General features: G+C 41.4%; 1 protein-coding gene across 4 annotated transcripts in view; it reads left to right on the forward strand.

Annotated features, from left to right (window-relative positions):
- The window catches only part of LOC102016193 (3 beta-hydroxysteroid dehydrogenase/Delta 5-->4-isomerase-like), a 35,068-nt gene that overhangs the window by 1,326 nt on the left and 13,577 nt on the right, over positions 1–20,165 (forward strand). For 2 of the 4 annotated variants that reach the window (XM_005389081.2, XM_005389082.2), the window contains exons 2-5: positions 12,456–12,661; positions 15,685–15,867; positions 16,729–16,874; positions 17,818–18,015. In XM_005389081.2, coding sequence (XP_005389138.1) covers positions 12,456–12,661; positions 15,685–15,867; positions 16,729–16,874; positions 17,818–18,015 — 733 coding nt within the window. Of the gene's footprint in view, positions 1–12,455; positions 12,662–14,826; positions 14,952–15,684; positions 16,434–16,728; positions 16,875–17,817; positions 18,016–20,165 lie in introns of those variants that run through there. The other 2 variants (XM_005389083.2, XM_005389084.2) reach the window with 2 other exon arrangements.

Here is a 20,165-nt window from a genome sequence, read left to right on the forward strand (position 1 = left end):
GGTTCACATAGAAAGTATGAGCATTTCATCCCAACAGTACACAAATTTCAACTTAGAATCACAACAGATATGAGAAAAAAGACAACACGACTCCACCAAATATTAATGATTCCATGATACAGTACAATACAGTGATTTGTGAGCATAATTCATTCTGGAAAAATGCTTGTAATCCAAAACAATTGCATATCAAAGTGAATTTCCTCCTAACAAATAATGGAAACTTAAATAATTAATCACACAAAATTCCCAAAAATATTTATATAAAAATAATTACAATACTGTAATGTCATAAATAAAATACAAAATGTAGTGAAAAATAAATTGACCTGCACTTACTTTTGTAAACCTTCATGATTGATGTGAAGGAGACAAGAGAAAGGAAGGTCATTGTATAGGGCAACTTTCACTATCATTAATGGAATCATTTCTATCTATTATACCAAGGAACTTATCCAATGACCCTTGCTTTTACCTCCTTCTGAGGATTTTGTGGACATATGACACTGTATTGTCATTATACAGACTCATTGCTGGCACTGGTACAGCCTTATTTGTGTGGTGATTGTCTACAAAATTTTTCACAGTTTCCCACATTTTCCACATCTCTCTACTTTCATTTAAACTGAGGGATTCCTCTATCTTTTTCTCCTCCTGTGCTGACAAGATCTCCTCCATAGCCTCTTGCTGTTGGGAGATGATCACCCACAACCCTGCAGAGAGAGAGAAAAAAAGAGGGGAGAACTATTTGCACAGTTGTGATCATGTGACATTTGGCATCATGTACTGCTCATGTTGCAAGATATTACTCATTTAGCAAGTTAAAATTTATTAGAAAGAATTCCTTGTCTCCTGAAATACAACAGAAGAATACTTGCAAACCCAAGTTTTACTATAATTGACTCCAACGAAATTGAAATGGATAAAACATTGAACAAAGAAATCAAAACAATTATTACAAAAATGATCAACAGAGGATCAAGAAGATACAAACAAATATTGGCTGAAATAAGGAAGCAAATGCAGGATTTAGAAGAGAAACTCCATAAATATATATAAATTCTAAAGAAGACCCAAACGGAAATGTTCAAAAAGAAAAGCTCAATAAGTTAAATAAGAAACTCCACTGAAGTTGAGTGTGAGGCCAACTTAGCCTACATAGTGAGTTCAAGGCCAGTCTGGACTACAGAGTGAGACCCTGTCTCAAGAAACAAGGAAAAGAAACCCCACTGAAAGACTCACCAATACACTTGATCAAAAGGAGGAAAAATAAGGCTAATGAATGAGAACATTAAGAAGTAATAAAAACATAAAAGTCATGAGCAGAATATATAAGACCTGTGAGACCCAAGTAAGAGATCAAGCATACCAATGATGAGCTGAGATGTCAAAGCCAAGGTGCAGGTAAAAGGCATAGAAAACCAAGTCATTGAAATAAGAACAGAAAATTTCCCAGATTATGGGAAAAATCTCAAAATGTAGGTAAAGAAACTGTTTAGCATGCCAAACAGACATGAACCAAAAAGTACCCATCGATGACACATTATAGTAAAAGTGACAAAAGAAAAGAAGAAAGATTATTAAAAGCTACAAGAACCACCACATCACATATAAAGCAAGCCCATCAGAGTAACAACAGATATTTTAGCCAAAACTTTAAAGGATAGCAGGACAAGAAGTTAAGTAATTCAGGCCCCAAAAGAAGACAGCTAGATTACCATAGCAAACAAAGCTATCATTCAGATATAAAGTAGAAATGAGGACCTCCAAAGGTAACCACAAACTAAAAGGATTCATGATCAACAAAGTAGCATTATAGAAGATATTTCTGATGATTAAGCTTCATTGTTAACTCGATTAGATTGAGAGATAGCTAGATCATAAAGCACACTTCTGGGTTTGTTAGGGTGGATCATGACTGCATGACTTTGGAACTACATCTATATCTGGCCTTGTCCTGTCTGGATGTTCTCCTGTTTTATTGCTTCATTGTAATTGTACCAGAAAAACCAATATCAGTTCAAATGGAGGGAGTTAGAAAGCAATTTTTATTACACTAGTGGGCTGGGGAATGCAAAGGTTCAAATCACCAGCCCAGAGTCAGGTTTGAATTCAGTTTAAATATAGTTTGTGAGTAGGAAGTACAAAGCTGATAGCAGGTTATTACATGATTAGTTACATGGAATATAAGAATTGTGTCATATATTATCAGGCAGGTTTGCACAAGAACATTGTGGGAGGGAAGGGGGTCTTAGAAGAGCAAGTAGACTTGAAAATGTCCTTGACTGGGCCAGTCTTCCCCCAAACATGACAGCCTTGAAGTCCTTGAAGGAAGTTGGAATCACTGCATATTTTTAAAACACAGTCACTTTGACCTCACCCACTATTAACGGGGAACATCTGGGCCTAGATAGTCGTGTGAGAAGCAGCATGAGCATAGTCACAGGCTATGAATTGATTTCTAACTTTTGTTATAACATACCTACAAGTCTGCTACTCTGTTAGTGTCCTAACGTCTAACCCTGCTTTTATTAAAAAGGAGAATCTTCTTCCTCAGTTTCCCCAGTTTCTTCATTGTAAGGAGCTTATAAGAGGAAGTAGCCTGTAAAAGAAGCTGGTGGTGCATAGCTTTAAAGTGTTCAGTCAAGAAGAGTGTCAGAATGCAGATCATACAAGGATCCAGGATGGATGCTGTACAAGAAAGGAAAGAGTCTAACAATCCTCACCAGGAAGAGCTTTCTGTAAGATCTGGAACCCTATGTTTAAGGCATTCCCACAGCTGATAGGAGTTTTCTCTTATTATTCCTGAATTTTAGCATAATAACAACATTCCTCCTCCAGGAAGAGGCAGGTCCCCACACATTGAGCTGACAGGCTATCTAAGGCTCTTTGATTCTGGAGGACAACTGCAGTTAATGAATCTATTTGATCCTGCAGCATGTCTATTGAGATCTCTATGTTAGCAAAATCTCCAGCAATCTGAGCACTTAACTGTGAGTGTTGTTGGCTTACACCCGTAGCTGTAGCACTGAGTGTTAAACTCTCTATTGCTGTTGCTATTGCTATTGCTATTGCTATTGCTATTGCTATTGCTATTGCTATTGCTATTGCTATTGCTATTGCTATTGCTAAGATAGGCAATATCATGGGACCACATTTCTGACATGACTGATGGGCATGTGCAGGTCCTCATTGTCCTGCATAAACAGAGAGGTCAGGTACAAGAAAAGCCAGTTCACAAAGACTCACTTTGGTGCTATCAAACACTTGATGTAACCTGTCAGTCCAAAGAAAGAAAGTCCCAAGGGGGGATGCTAGAGAACCTGAGATGACAATCAACACATCTATCTGCTCAGCAGAAGCATTTTGGCCTATGTGGAACCCAGGAAGCCGGAGGCATTTCCCCATACCATCGTAGGATGGGGCTGAAGTAGGTAAGTGAGACCTAGAGCTTGATAGGAAAGGACTGAAAGGGACACACAGAGCCAACAGTTTTTGCCTAAGTCTGGGTTTACAGCCTGAAGGACCTAGTGGGTGCTATTAATCAGGCACAAGGAGGTTGGGAGCTGAGGGTCCTATTTAGTCTGATTAAGGATTATGACAGGGCACATGGTATAAATTCGAATTTCTTGAATTTGCATATGCTCCTATGATGTCAAGATATGTTATTCACAGGAAAGGCATCAATTTTGATTTAGGCAGCTAAAAGTAAGCAACCCAAGAATTATGTTCACATAGTTGAGAACAAATATAGTGTTTTTGTGGGGACTTCAGTCCTCTGGAGTCCTGGCCCAAAGAGTGATGGTGAACACCAGGATCAGCAAGGAACTAAAAACCAAACAGCGTAGCAACATTAAACCTCATAACAGTGTCAGTGTAAGATGATTTAACCGGAGCTGGACTAACAAGATGATCACAGGAAGAAAATTATTAACCATTTTAAAACATGGAAAAGCAATTTAGCGCACCCAGTGTTATAGTTACATCAACATAGACAAGGACAAGAGCAATCCTGTGAGGAATCTCTCAGTCCCCTAGGGACATAGCCCAAAGTCCTGCAGCTAGCATAAAATCAAACAAAAGAAAAGGAATTAGCAACCAAACTGGGTGATAGAACATCAGTCAATGAAAGCAAGCACTCCAGTGTATGATGTCAATTTAAACTTCAGGCATGCATGGATCTGTCAGCTTCCAGAGTGGCAGGAGCAAGGTTTTGAGTGCATTGTCTCTTCAAGGTAGTCTTCAGAGGATTTGACTCATCAGAGCAGACCTCCCAGAAGTTGTCTAGATGTGCTCACTTGATCTTGGAGTGATGAATTCAGGGTTGGAAATCTGTCAATATTTTTGGTGCCCTATCTGTCATTTCTGAGCTGTCCAAACCAACAGCCAGAGCATTAGCTGCCACCCCTGCCCAAATATGGCCCAGTTGTCTGGACACACATGTATGGGGCCTTTTTATGCATCACAAGCAATCACCCTATCTGCAATTCTGCCCATTGGCTTATCTGCTTATTTCGGTTTCAAACCACAGTACATCCATACTGGGATGGACAGCAACTGCTGTCCATTGCAGAGTTGGGCCACAGCTAGACCCATCAGTATATCTAGCATCAGCCAGACATCCGTCTCTCCATTTTGAATAGGGACTAGGGTTCAAGTCCTGCAGTCCATCCTCCACTCCAGGGATGGGTTCTTCACATCTGTACCCAACCCTCTATTGTCCCATGATTCCTCACAGGCAAGCTGAGCAGCATACACTGAGCAGAACTGCTGTTTCTCAATCAGGCAATATCAACTCTCAGCTCCCTTTTATAACTGTACCAAAATGTAACAGATTGCTTCCACTTTCCCTGTTTTTACCATAGGCCCCAGCCAAACACATTGTCATCCATATTAATGGTTAGGATAAATGACAGGTTAAGGTCAATGACTCGTAGGGCTTACACCTGTGCAACAGCCCTCTGAATTCTGAAAAGCAGCTTCTGCTGCATCTATCCAGCAAGAAGCTTCCACTGCATCTGTACAGCCCCATGTCATGCCCCTTTTGGTAATCTGGTATAACAGGCACAGCAGGGTAGCTAGGTGCAGTACATCCACCAAAAACCTAGCAAGCTCAAATATGCCTGTAATTGGCATACTGTCATGGGTTGGTCTTACCCAACCATATACGCACACAGGAATTTGTCAGACAAACCAGGTCACTGAACCTTGTCTTCATTTATGTTTTACCCCCACGCCAGTAAATCTTTCTTCAGACTGTATACAGTGGCTTTCAAACCTGCAAGGTAATCAGGCTAATCTAATATTACCAATACAAAACAGTGACACAGGGTGTGGCTTGCTACAAGTGGCCAAGTCCTGGGCCTCCAGGCCATGACACAAAGTTGGGTTATGTAAGTAGTCATGTGGCAACATCTGCAAGATCCACTGTCTGTCCTCCTGGGTGGAGGCAAATTGATTCTGACTGCCAGTTTCAGGATGAGATTTTATAGTGATTTGCCATGATCCATCTGGCTTTTGCATGGGTCATACTGAATGGCTCTGTGCAGAGAGTATCACCCCTGTTTTTTTAAAGTTAAAACAGTCTGTCCCATTTCCTCATGGTCCCCAGGCAGCTGGTACTGTTCCATGTACACAACCCACATGGCTTGTGGGATAGTCAAGAGTGCATGGGGGCTGGGGATTTAGCTCACTGGCAAAGCGCCTGCCTGGCAAGCGCAAGGTCGTGAGTTCGGTTCCCGGTACTGGAGAAAAACCAAAAAAAAAAAAAAAAAAAAGAGTGCGTGGTGTGGATATCCTTGCACTCTAGTTCTTACCATTCAAATTCATCACTGGAATTATCCCTACTTGGTGTTGAGTCAAGCACCAGTCATTACGTTCACTCTCAGCAACTGGGAAAGTATAAATACCAAACACAAGTCACCTTGGTCTTCTGGAGCATGATGTAGCTCCCTCTATATCCTTTTATGTATGCAGTAGGTCCTGTGAAACAGCCTGGGTAGTTATACATTACTGTTGATTCAGTTCCGGTATCCACCAACATTAGTACACATAGTTCAGTAAATTTTGGAGACCAGTAAATTGTCAATTTTATATGTAGCCTCTGGTCTCCTGGGACCCCCAAGTCTTGGGTAACATGGCCTGCCTCTTAATCAGGGTAAAAGGAAGCCAGTGTCATTTCTTCCTGTTTCACTGGGGCTGCTTTGGACTTCTGGCCTTGACCCATCTGCCAGTGTTGCTGCTCAGGGTGTAATTACCTTCACAGAGTAACCAACAGTTGCAGAGGCTGCCTGTCTAACTTATCTGTGGCTAGGCTGGCAGCCAGCGGGTCTGTTCAGTTGGCATCAGCCAACTTTCAGTGCCCCGACAGTTTATCCTGGGTGTGACCCACTCACCTAGTGCCCCCCTTCTTTTTCTCCTTCGCAGGTACAATTTTTACAGATCTCACCTTACCATAGTGCTTCACTTCCAATCTCCCAGCCTGACCAAGGCATCAATAGCAACATGGATCAGAGGATCTGTAAAAAGGGCTAGAAGGGCTGCTACTGACTCAAATGTGCCTGCTGGCTGGCTAGCCAGGATCATGACCTTCATGCATACCATCAGCATTTCCTCATCTGGGCCACAGTGCTGAAGTGCAGACATCATCTGCTGTATGCCTATTTCACATAGCAGTTATCAAGTCTAGATAATGACTTGCTCCTGTAGGTCACCTGGAGAACTTCCAAACCAGTCGAGCCACTGCCATCAACCAATTTATCATAGTTTGATTATCTGGTTTTGGGGTTGTCCTCTGTACATTCTGTAGAATTCATCTCGTGGAGGGGGTGCTGGCTATGTTGGTCATTTGGGCATCTGTGGGCTTAACTGCGTATTATTAGCCCCATCATCTCACAGCCATAGCAGCCATACAGGTATTATTTTATCTACTTTCTGTTTTAATTATTTTTAAAGTTTGCAAGACATCCTCAGGCTCCAAACAGACTGTTTCCAAGTCCTTTGGGGCCTTTCAAGCTGCTAAGAAGTTTGCTATAGGTGACGATGATGAGGCCAGGATCACTTATCAGTCATTCCCAGGGCACATATTTCCCTCACCTTTGGGCACTGTTTCCATAACTGCTGCAGGACCATACATCTTAATGTCCCAAGTGTGACTGACCTCTCCCAGGGACTAACAGTCTAAGTAAGTATATAGAAACCAGAACAGTCCAAAAAGGGTGAGAGCAATCACAGTAACAATGACAGCTCAAAGATCTTGTACTGGCTTTACAGGTAGGAGAGGTCTCTTGTAGCTGTTTGACAGTGTATCATCATAGTGACCAGCTACGTGCTACAGTGACCAGCCATTTTTAAGAGGCAAGAGCAATTGGATCTGGGACAGCAGCTGTTACCTGGGTAACTAATAAACTGAAGTATACTGACTAGGAAGCATTTTTTTTCTCTTGACCTAATTACCTTTTTACGTTTGGCCTCTAATCCTCAGTTGTTGAACACCCAGAAGAGAAGACCAGTGGCAGTGGGTTTAACTATTAGAATTTTATCTAAATATCAAGCACTCTGAGTTATAAGGTATAGCAAAGGACTGTTATTTTTATCAACGACAGCTGTCCTAACAGTTGAATCCCTGTTGCAGAATGTCAACAGACAGCAGTTACATAGTTTTACAAAGAAAACCTGAGATCAAAAGACACACATAATATTTTAGAATGCCAATCATAAAGACATTATTTTTGTAACATATTTAAATGTCCCTTTTAGTACTGAGTTGAGTAATACATAGCATATACATTACATAAGTTTTTTAAGGCTGTTATTTGACTGGTAATCTCATGTTGATTTGATCATTTTCCTCATGGGGGTTTTTAGTTTTTTTGTTTGTTTTTTTTGTTTGTTTGTTTGTTTTTTTCCTGTACCGGGAATGGAACTCACGACCTTGCGCTTGCCAGGCAAGTGCTGTGCCGCTGAGCTAAATCCCCAGCCCCCTCATGGGGGTTTTTAGAAGGAACAATCTGAGCTCCATCAAATTAACAAGTGACCATAAACATATTTTCCTTAATAAATTACTTCTACAAGCTTTGCTCAACATACATAAACTTTTTAGTCTTGTCGTCATTTTTCTTTTTATCCCTTTAACAGGACAAGACTTTATCATACAGAAGCCTGTCATATCAAAAGTATATCTCTTACATTTACAGCCTTGTTTAATATTTCTTCTTCCACTAACTATAACCTTCTACAACAAACTTTACTGTGGCTGCTTGAATTTTAAAGTGTCCTTTTAGGGGCTGGGGATTTAGCTCAGCGGCAAAAGCGCCTGCCTGGCAAGCGCAAGGTCGTGAGTTCGGTTCCCGGTACCGGAGGAAAAAAAAAAAAAAAAGAATTAAAGTGTCCTTTTCTCCCCTCATATAGTAAACTTTATGGACTGCCAACAGACCTCTGAGTAATCTTGAATCAGTGTTCTTATTATAAAGCAACAGAGTAGAGAAAAGAGCAGGTTAACCTTGAAAACTCAAATCTTTGTAACATATAAGAAATGCTTTATGCACATCAGCTCAAATTGAAAACCACAAATGTAACTGCCAATTAGTCAAAATTAATAATTTGATTTCTCCTATAAAAATTCCTTAGGTTCAACAAGACTTTGGCCAACCACCCCAGGCTGGAGTTGCTCTAGGTTTCAGATTCCTGCAGGGTGGTGACCATCAGGCAAGGGCTGACCCTGGGGCTCCTGAAGCTGAGAGGTGAGCTTGAGCTCAGTTTTGTTCCCTTGCTCACTTTGAAATAAGAAGGTAACCCCTGTTTTGTCCCTTTAACCTCAGCATGCGTATCTGGGCCTAAGTCTTTTAGCTTTGTGTCTCCATTATAGCTTAGCCATCAGGCCAGCTGGCTTTTCTAATATTCTGTTTCTCTCTCTTTTTTAGTAGCCTATCTGCATCACCCACCTGTATATTCTGGTGTATTAAAGTTAAACAGCTTTTTCATGCCTCTAGTCATCACAGTGCAAATCATTTTTTCAATTACTTTTGTTTTCAAACTGATTAAACTGCATTCTTAAATTCCAAGTTGAGTCCAGGTGACCTTGGATTTATGTATTTTATTATGTACACGTATATACACACATTCACATACAGGACTCACAAAACCCATGGGGCGGGGGGGAATCTAACTGGAATGGCAGCTACAGCTAATTACTCTGACTAGAACAGGAACTGTAACTAGAACAGGTGGCAGAGGCTGAAGAGTGATCACAGGGCAGAGGGTAACAAGCAGGTAAACCAACTAAATGTAGCACATGACCCAGGGCAGGCCTACCTTCTCTGAAGGCCCAATCAGGTAGCATTCTGAGTCCTCCCAGTGTCCCATGAGGTCCCCCTGTTGTGCAATGCCCTCTCCCCTGACTGCCAAGGAAACTCCAAAAACAAGTTCAGAGGGCGCACCTTATCATCCACAGATTGGAGGATGGGCCATGGTAGTGGCCAACAGGCCTACACCAGTGACCTAAGCAGTCATCAGGGTATCTTCCTGCCAACACAATGGAAATGAAGCAGGAAAACCAGTATCAATACAAATGGAAGACTTTTTGCACCAAGGAGTTAGAAGGCAATCTTTCTTACACTATCAGGCAGGTTTGTACAGCAACATTCTTGGAGGTAAGCCATCTGAGAAGAGCAGGTAGAGCTGAAAGTGTCCTTGACAGGCCAGTCTTCCTCCAAACATGACAGCCTTGAAGCCCTTGAAGCAAGTTGGAATCACTGCATATTTTTAAAACACAAGCCAGACATGGTCCACACATTCTTAAGGGGGAACATCTGGACCTAGACAGTCAAGGCTAGCTATGTGACAGGCAGCATGAGCATAGTCACAGGCTATGAGTTGATTTCTAACTTGTTATAATATGCCTACAAGTCTGCCTTTTCTCTAAGTGTGCCCTAACACCATGAATTGAGCAGCTTTCCTCTGCCATGCCCTTCTACCTTGATATTTCTTCCTGAAAGCCAATCAACCATGGACTGAAAGCTTTAAAATGATAAGCCAAACCTAAACTATTTCATTCTTAAAGTTGTATAACTTTGGTAAATTTTTTACCAACAGAAAGCTGACTAATGTAGAAAACTGACATAAGAAAGTGGGGTTGTTGCTGTAATTATTACTGACAATATGAATTAGTGTTTGGTACTGATTTGGGAAGGAAATTTGAAAAGGTTTAGAAATTGTGCTGGAGAAAACTTAGCATTCTATAAGCAGAAGTTTATGGGTAGCTCTTGTATGAGTTCAGAGAAGCAGAGCAGTCTATAAATAGGATGCAGAAAATAAAGTATGTGATCATGATGATTCATATGATAATAAAGACTTTACTGGCAATTGAAGTAGAAGTCATTTGTGCTATATTCTGGAAAACAAAACCTTGCCTATACTTTTTCGATATCCTAAGACTTTGTCTAAGGCTGAATTTAAAGGTGGTGAACTAATTAACCTGGCAGAGAAAATTTCAAAGCAGTTCAACTTTCAGGCCGTGACAAGGGTATTGCTGGCTGCTTTAAGCCAGATTTACAATGAGAATCAGAGGCAAAGAATGTTAGGTCAGAAAAGAAAACCATGTAAAGCTGGGTATGAATCCTGAAAAGATTATTGCAATTAAAAAGAAGCCAAGTACTTTACACCAGGACAATAGGAAAGATAGGTTGAGAGCATCACAGGAATCAACAAGAAGCAACCCACCACAGGCTCAAGGTATGAAGGTATAAATTCTTCCAAAAGATGTAAATTCGAGAAGAGAACCCCAGTGAACTATAATTACTGGGGTATGATTATGGCACTGTTTCCATACTTAGGTAATCCAGGTACTCAGATGTATGTTTCAAGGGAGAAAATCTACTTTTGACTCCTGGAACAGAGATTAGCAATACTCACAGTATTCTGGTTTTGCAGAGTGCAAGAGTCCTGTGATCCCAGAGGCTTCTATCCAAAAATTTTCCCCTCACCCGTGCCTACCCTCTCAGGACCAAGTCTACAAACAAATACGAGGTCAAATTGTAATAATTCCTGAGAAACCTTATGTCAGAATTTCTAAGGGCCTAAAAAGTGGGTTCTTCTTCTGCCCATCTGGAAATATTCAGGTTAACAAAGAATGCAACTATGTTACCTATGTTCAAAATAGCTCACGAGTTCTGGACCAAAGTAACCTACCCTATCTGAATGGGAGTGGGCTATGGGGGATCTGTGAGACTATAACTACTTTGTACAATGTAGAAAAGTACCATGTCTGAAATTAATGCCCCTTCCGAACGTGAAAAATGGATTACAGGAGGAAGAACAGAAAGTAAAAAAGGAATAAATATGTTATAAAATAATGGACCTGTAACATTACATGTATACCTCCAGCAAGGCTCAGAGCAAGACATAATATTACCTATAAATTCATTTACTCCAAATACTTCTTTTATTCCTTCACTCTGAAATAGCAAATCTCTGTTTGTTGAGAATACCCATGCTTTTGAAACTCAGGGAAAGAGGAAGGTGTGCAAATCTGAGAAGTTTTGTCATGAGAGACAAAGCATCCATATGATATGGTGGATTAGACTTATTAAACATTAAATGGGATTCAAGGAATGTGGGAGTTTCTTTTGAGTCCCATATCTCTTATACATGAGAGAATCTGCTTAAAAAACAAAGATTTTACATTTGATATTTTGATCTACATATTTAGTTTTGCCAACAACTGCTGCCTTGTACTCCTTCCCAAGGCAGCTCACAGTATGCTGAGACTCTCCAGTTCCCAAGAGTTACTCCTCATATCCTCAAAGATAGAATGCTGAAGAATCTAAACTCACAGACCTTATTCATTTCCCACTCAGTCTGTTAGAACTTGGTCCCTCTCTGTGTACCATCAAATTTCAACAGGATTCTCTTGCTTCAGTCATGCCTATACAATTCAGTCTCCACAGGAACCCAAAAGAGTAATTTTCAGATAGCTGAACATCTGGAGGCTCCCAGTAGATGGTGAGACCAGCAACAGCAAGCTCCCTGCCAGTTTTTCCATACCTCTCCAAGGCATTTCTCCATTTCACAACCTTCTTTATAATAAATTCACATAGGTAAGTAAACATTTCTCTGAGTTCTATGCCACACCCAGTCAGCAAATCAATTTTGTGGGAAGCCAGCTTACTAGCCAGTAGTTTAGAAAAAGAAGTAAAATAACTTAGGCCAGGCAACTGGCATCTAAAGTGGTCTGAACCCTCACTGTGTGGGACCTGCCACTGACATTAAACAGTTCAGCTGGGGTCTGCTATAGAAGTGATTCTGTACATGCTGGTGGGGAAAAATGCCCACACATATTGGGATCACATAAATGATCTGTGTTATTATAGTGGAGAACATGAATTTGAGCAGGTTGTTCCCTGCTACTATCACTGAAAGTTTCTGTGTACCTGTACTTAACAGACTTTTCTCTTTAGCTCTCTTCAGGGTGCTCCAGTCACCACACCTGCTTCTTCTGTCCTTCTTGCTGCATTGGCCCTGACAGGGTGGAGCTGCCCTATGATGGGAGCAGGAGGCTTCCAGGGCCAGAGAATTGTCTACTTGTTGGTACAGGAGAAGGGACTGTAGGAGGTCAAGGTCTTGGACAAGATCTTCAGAGCAGAAACAAGAGAAGAATTCTGTAGTAAGTGAGCTCTCGGCTTGAGTGTGGGGCTCCACTGTGATGTCTGAGTGGGAGTGGGCGGGGTGCTTGTGAAATAAATCAACCAGACTTGGAGTTTGTAGATTCCTCCCGTGTCTCTACTCATTCACCAGGAAAATCACAGATGCAATGCCACAAGAAAGCACTGAGCAGCTTGGAAGATGGGATTCTGGCCTGATCCAGAATTTGACAGCTTGGCCACAGGCACCACTGTGCCTGTAGGTTACTCTGTTTTTCATCTAGTCATCACACATCAGATCTCTCCCTTGTCTGAGGCTTTTTAATGTGCTGAAGGTGCTGGACTTGGCAACTGTCCTGCAACATCTGCAAAAGAATCATTAAACCAGGGGCCTCAGCTGTGGACCTTTGACTCTCTGGAGTTCCCTGATTATCATTTTTCATTTTTGTTTTTCTACTGATGTTAAGTGGGGTTTTCTTTGAGGGTAGATTTTCACTTACCATCTTAAATTAGGGTGAATTAAAAAGAAAGAAGACTATTAGTCACTTTCCCATCACTGGGACAAAGTATTCAACACCAACCATTTTAAAAAGGAGAGATTTATAGTGGCTCACAGTTTCAGTGGATTCTGGCCATTGTCATCTGACTCCAAGGCAGACATGCCGTGGTGAAAGGGAATAGTGGAAGAAAGTTGCTTACCACTTAGAAAACAAAGAGAGAAGGAAGGATCTGGGTATGGGAACACCTTCTCAAGGTCCCACCTCCAAACATGAGGTTTTGGAGAATATGTTAGATTTCAACCATAACAAAGGTAAAACTGCATTTGTGTGTGTGTGTGTGTGTGTGTGTGTGTGTGTGTGTGTGTGTGTATGCCTGAATATGCACAAGCAAGAGAAAGATGCAGAGACAGAAAGAGACTGAGAAAGAGGCAGAGATATAAAGATAGAAAATGAGAGAATTTGTGAGCACCTTTGCAAAGTCACACTGTAGGACAGACACAAAGTAAAGGCAGCATAATTGACATGCCTTACTTGGATGCCTCTCACTGTTCTTCACATATAAATACAATGGTTGAAAATTTCCTATAGCAGACCAAGATTATTTTCCCTACTGCAAATGTAACCTCTGGATAGATACTAGAAGCTTTCCCCAGAAGCTTACCACAGTTCCTCAAAACCTCCCTTTTCTGGGAAGATGGGAAAGCAGGTTTTTCAATATGCTCAGCAAGAATATAAAGGTCTGGAAAGGAGAGACTACTGGTTCCAATCATCTGATTAATGGAGATCAGAGATCAGGCTACAGCCCTATCCCTGAGACATCATCACTTGACTCTTGGTGCAGTGAGTCTTCAGTCTCTTTTACTGTGTCCTTGTATGCTTCAAACCCTTGACTATCTCCCTTCCCAGCCTGGTGACACTGGATGTCTCCCTGCAGGCCATGCTACCAAAGAGGACCCTGCTTGGTGCATAGAGACCCTCAACTGGATTCAGGGATTATATTTATCACTATACTCTTTTCCATTCTTCTCTGACTTCCTTAAAATTTCCAATTTCTCTCTATATATGACTCAGTTTTGATAAACAAATACTACCACACAACCAATACTGTTTGTAAAGCTTATTTCTGGACAATAATTGCAAACTTCTAATGCCAGGAGAGGACAGTGCTCAGTTTAAAGACATAGATACCAAGAGTGATGATTTAGATATTCATCAGATGGACAGAGGCCTGGGAAGGTAGGTTGAGGAATCTGTACAATATTCTTTCTGCAACAGGCACTATGTGACATGTGCACAGTGTCAACTCATAATTTCTTCAAGTCATTCTTAGGAGACAGGGAGCACAGTTACTCTCCTTTTTCACAGATGAGGATATAGATAACCAAAGATATATTAACTAACTTTCCCAAAATCACACAGCTGAATTAAGGCAAAGTAGGGGTTGTGACCAGGAGGTCTATGGTCTGTGCTCTTAATGGCTAGTGGGCCAAGCTGTTTCTGTCTGAGCTGGACTCAAATGCAGCTCACACCACAAGCAACTACTTATTCTGCCTACACAAAACATTGGCCAAGCCCATGTGACTTGGATAAGGAGGAAGTTGTGACTCCACTATGAGTCACCCAATTTGCCTCTCCTGGACTCTCAGGGTCCCTAAGCACTGACAGGGTGAGAGCCCACTTCTCTCTAGGTCTGGGCACCTCCTTCCTCTCACAATCATTCATCTGAGCTACACTATTTGAAGTCAGGAGCAAAGGAGACTCGGAGGAAGGAAGGACTCAGAAAGGACGTACTCAGGGAAGATTCTACTTCCAGGTTGGTACCCAACTCCCTCCTGTGGCTCTGCCTCACCACCCTCCACTATAAGGACTGCTTGGGGTTATCTGACAAGGGGAAAGGCCAAGAGTAGATACGACTCAGTAAAAGATTCCTTCCTCTTGCACCACAGGTTGGGCTTTCTCCACCTCTGTATTTTCCCTCTAATTGTCTCTCCCCTTCTAAGGCCCTCATGGCCAACATCAATTCACTTTCCTTATCCTTACTCTACCTCAGAAAAGTTGATTTCAAACACCCAGTCCTGCTCTTGAGGGGCAGAGATTTGTCTCCAAACCTCTTTGAGCCTCACTTCCCTCACCTACACAGGGGAAATCAGAAGTCCTACATGCTGAAATCATTAAAAGAGATAAGCATACTGTGAGATTTTATGCAAATTATAAAGCACAAGCAAGGTAAGGTACGGATGCAAATTATGCAGACAAGAGTGGACATTGTGGTTAATTTGAGATGACAACTTGATTGGTAGTGTCATTTCTGTGGAACACCTTTGAGTCTGAGACATTGATGTGGTATCTGTTGTCCTGAGCTGGATGGCTAGGAAGCAAGAGGTTGACTCATTTGTAGCACTGAGGTCTGTTTTTGATAACACCTGGCATGTGGTAAGATTTTCAATTCAATGTATTACTAGAGCCCATCTTAAAGTTTCTGTTAACGGCTCCACTCTTATCACCCAAACAAAACTCAGCCTGACCCTAACTCCTTTCCTTCCTAGTCCCAGACCTAAGTACAAGAACATGTCAGAAGAAGATCTGAAAGTCATACTTTGTGGGTCTCCCCTTCCGTGTTACTACTGCTGGAACACTGCTCCTCTTCATCAGAACTTTGGAGAGATATTTTTTATTAGTCTTTTGCTGTCCTTTTTTCGTTATATCCTCTCAGGTATACTGAGACCAAGGTGAGCATCCTGCCCTACAGCTCTGCCTCTGTTTCTTCTTCGGTTCTAAATCCATACATGATTTTTCATTCAATATAAAATTAAATGCCAACTCTTCCCTCTTATATGTAATAATCTACAACCTGGGACTGTCTTTAATTATTTCCTTTTTGTAGATACACAATGAGATACTGCTCAGATTCATTTTCTGAGTAGTATGCTGATAGGGTAAAAACAGTTGTTTGCTCTTTGCCAACGAAAGCTACACATTGTGGTTTCTGTACCTTTATTTACTTATTCCTTGTGTGAAATGTGCTTCCTCCACATCTTCCCACTATGACTATCCAAGAAGTCAAAGATGTCACTTAAAAAAAGCTCCCATCAAGCTTTCTGGCAGCCTTCTCTGTACCTGTGTTCCCACAGAGCTGCAGACAAAGACCAGGGTGACAGTGTTGGGAGGAGACATTCTATATGCCCTGTGCCTGAGAGCAACCTGCCAGGGCATCTCAGTTTTCATCCATGAAGCCACTCTCTTGATGTCTCAGGTGTCGTTCATAGAAAGACCATCCTGGATGCCAACCTGAAAGGTAGAATAACTGGAGAATGAGATGCAACAGGTAGGAAAATGATGGCAGAAGAGATCAGGAAAAGAGGAGAATCTGATGCAGAATACCAGCTGGACTCTGGTCCAAGCACCTTTGCTTACCACTCCCAGTTGAAAGAGCTCAGAGCTGTTATTCTTGGTGAGAACTAGGCTGAGAAAAGTCAGAAAGTTGACCAATGCTCTAACAGTATTCAGTAGGAGAGTAAATATTTAAACTCATATCTATTTGACTCCAAAGCCATAACAGCTCTTTTAACAACTCTTGCATTCTGAGGTAGACTACACTCCAACTCTACACTGTTCCTGTCCATCCACCCACTACCTCCTCTGGGCCAGACAGATCTTGCAGATGCCTCCTCATTCAGGCATTTCACGGTTGTATCGGAGCTGATGAGAACATCCAGAGACTTCTGTTTGCCTACAGGTAAGATTTCTTTCCTGAAATCACATCATGGGAAGATGTGCTCAGGGCCAGTCTGTGCTTACAAAGGTATGACACAGACCAGGAAAGGTGCTGGAGCAACAGAAAAGCACTGCACACAGGTCAAAGGTAGCAACAGTAACCAGAAAAAAATGCTCAATAGTTTGGACTTTCAGAATTTAAAGATCGCATATCTTTGCTTTAAGTGCCTGCCACTGACTCTCCCACTGAGCATATGCTGTCTCCTAGGGCATTGGTGATCTCCTAAGCTTTGTTAATTTATTTTTTAGTTGTTTTAGGACAATGGAAGTGGAAATAACTGTAGGGTGCTGCTTTGAATTAAATGCAGAAAAGGACTGATTCTTGGCTCCACTCTTTCTAACTCTATTATGTTACATATATATATATATGTAACATAATTTATATATATATATGTAACATATATTATGTTACATATATATATATATATATATATATAGAGAGAGAGAGAGAGAGAGAGAGAGAGAGAGAGAGAGAGAAAGAGTTTGGTCCAGAGTTCCTGACTTTTATCTAAATCTAAGGCCACAATATAAGTGATAAAAATCTCAGCATTTCATAGGGATTCTGCAACCCCCCCCTTTTTTTTTTAAAGAAAGCAATTCTGAAAATATAAACAGACTGGTGTTCCTTGGTTTTTCTACTGAGTCTACTAGCATTGGGTCAACTCTTTTTATCTGATCACATTTCTATTCAGTTGTCTGTTTTTCAACCATGACTATGCAGTCTCCTTTAAAAGGCAAAAGGATAGAGTTTGCAGTTGTTTCATAGCCAAACAAGGCCAGTCTGTGCCAACAAAGGGGATGGAAGGTGGCCAACTCTTTCCCACAATCCCCTTTCTGTATGCCCTGTGTCATATTGGACTTCTCTGTACCTGTACCTATTGGAATTTTCTTTTACACCTCTCCAGAGTCACCTTATTATCAGACCTGTAACCACTGCATTCTACTTCCTGTACTGACCATGTCTGGTTATAGCTGCCTGGTGACAGGAGCTGGAGGCTTTCTTGGCAAGAGGATCATTCACTTGCTGGTGCAGGAGAAGGAGGTGAAGGAGGTCAGGGCCCTATACAGAGTCTTCAGACCACAAGACAAGGAGCAACTCTCCAGTAAGTGAGCTGGAGGTTGTGGAGGGGGGGGGGGGAATATGGCTTTGTGAAACCCTGAACAAGTCTGAGTAGAGGTTCATTGTTTATTAAGTATAATGAATGGCATGAATAAGAGACCACCAGGAACCACCTGAGCAGGCTTGGGTAAAGATAACATGACAAAAGATTTATTTTACCCAAGTATAGGCAGATTGAAGATGAGAAGGCCATCAGTCCTGAACAAAAGAAAGCAGGACTTTTTATAGGACTTGGGAAGAGGGGGTTATGTGAAGAGATCAGGTAGGGGTATCATGAGGTGGGTCTGAGCACACCTCTTTGGTCAAGGTTCTCACAGTGTGCGGTGCAGATGTATGAATGTTATCAGGTGTTCTGGCCTATGTTGTCGGCTTTCAGACAGATCCTTCCTAAGTGATTAACATACCTATATGTAGATCTGAGTAGTGATCTGACCCAAGGTCTTAAGGTGATAGAGGAGACAGATACAAAATAAGGTCAATATTTCATCTGCTTCTAGTTATCTAATAGATATCTGCAGGCCCAAGTGAAAAGTCAGTTTCTTTTTCTTTTTGGTTTGGTTTGATTTGGCTTGGCTTGGTTTCAGCAAGAACAGCTTTTACATCCCTGGCTGCCTCAGAAGACAGCTAAAATTATGTTCTTAATGAGTAATGGGTGAAGGTACCAGGAGTTTGTTTCTCCTCTGTCTCTATGGCAATGTCTGTTTATGTGAGTTGAGACCAACAAAATGACAGAGAAGGATAGATGCAATGAATTTGCAAACATCTGCACAAGGTTGCACGGGAAAGACACAGTGAGGCCAGAATGATCTGACATGACTCATGTGGATGCATCTACATTTCTTTCACATTTCCTTTCTGCTCTTCACCTCATATTCAAAGTGCCCGAAAAATGTGCTGGAACAACACATTATTCTATTCCCAAATTCTTGTGCCTGGTGAAAATGCATTTTCCAACCTGCTTCACCCCTACCTTCTCAAAACAATCCTTTGGAGAAGGTAGGAAAGAGGGCCACCCACAAAACAGTGAGGATCTTAAGATACAGAAAATAGTCCACTGGTCTCTGAATAAAGGGGAGCAGAGCTCAGTCTAGACCCTCATCCTTCAATGTCGAACAATCTTAGCTCTTATCACTTGGCCCTGGGACTGATTCTCATCAAAAATATTCTTAGTCTCTCACACTGCCATCCTGTGTACCACAGTCCCTGTCCTTGCTGCAACCCTGAGACACTGGGTGTTGATTTTCGTGCCCTGGCTCCCCAGAATATTATTCCATTAAGGTTTAGCCTGCCTTAATATTCAAGAAATGGGGATGGTACAAAGTAATCAGGTTTATTTAAGGGCTAGCATCTTGAACAAATGGAAGGTCAAACAAACTCAACCTCCATTTTGGAGGTACACAAGGCTTTTATAAGAAGGGCAAGTTGGAAGGAGTCAAAAGACTGAATACTTGTAGCATCTTTAGCATGCAGGGCATGAGCCTCCTCTTTTCCTCTGGCCAGAACATAACAACAGACCTCAACCACTTAGGGCTTTTTCCTGTAGTTCTTTTTCAGTAGAAGCATAGACCAAATAGGGCATTACAAACATCATCAGACATTATGACTTCTGTAAATCTAAATAAAGATTATTTTGTGGTTAGCATTTTAATCATTGAGGTGGAGGTTTTCCTTTGTTTGTACAGAGGTTTCCTTTGTACAATGTTTGGCAAAAAGGAGCAAACATACACCTTGCAAAAATATTAGGAAAGCAGCGAAAGGCAAAAGAGAGATTGAAAATAACTCTACTAAAGACAACTTCCCAAGGAACTTCCCTGTTACAATTCCCACCCTGTTATTGTTCATTTCAACAGTGAGAAATTTGTCGAGTGCTAGTCAATATGCCTATTAAATGCTGATCCAGGGCATAAATCTGAGTTGGAGGAATGAAGTGCTTTAACATTCATCTGGAAACATTACCAGCATCCTGACAGGTAGCGAACTAGTACCAGAAGGTTATATATCATAGCCTTTGTTTTATTCCCCAAGGCCTCTAATTTAGCATACAAGGAACCCAATTTAGGAGCATCAAATATTCTTCACTGTGGGAAATGATAAATTAGGTTATCCTTGGTTAAATTTCCTCATTTTTCTAAA

This window comes from Chinchilla lanigera, unplaced genomic scaffold, assembly GCF_000276665.1.
Source record: "Chinchilla lanigera isolate Chin_1 unplaced genomic scaffold, ChiLan1.0 scaffold00034, whole genome shotgun sequence".
Classification (NCBI taxonomy): Eukaryota; Metazoa; Chordata; class Mammalia; order Rodentia; family Chinchillidae; genus Chinchilla; species Chinchilla lanigera.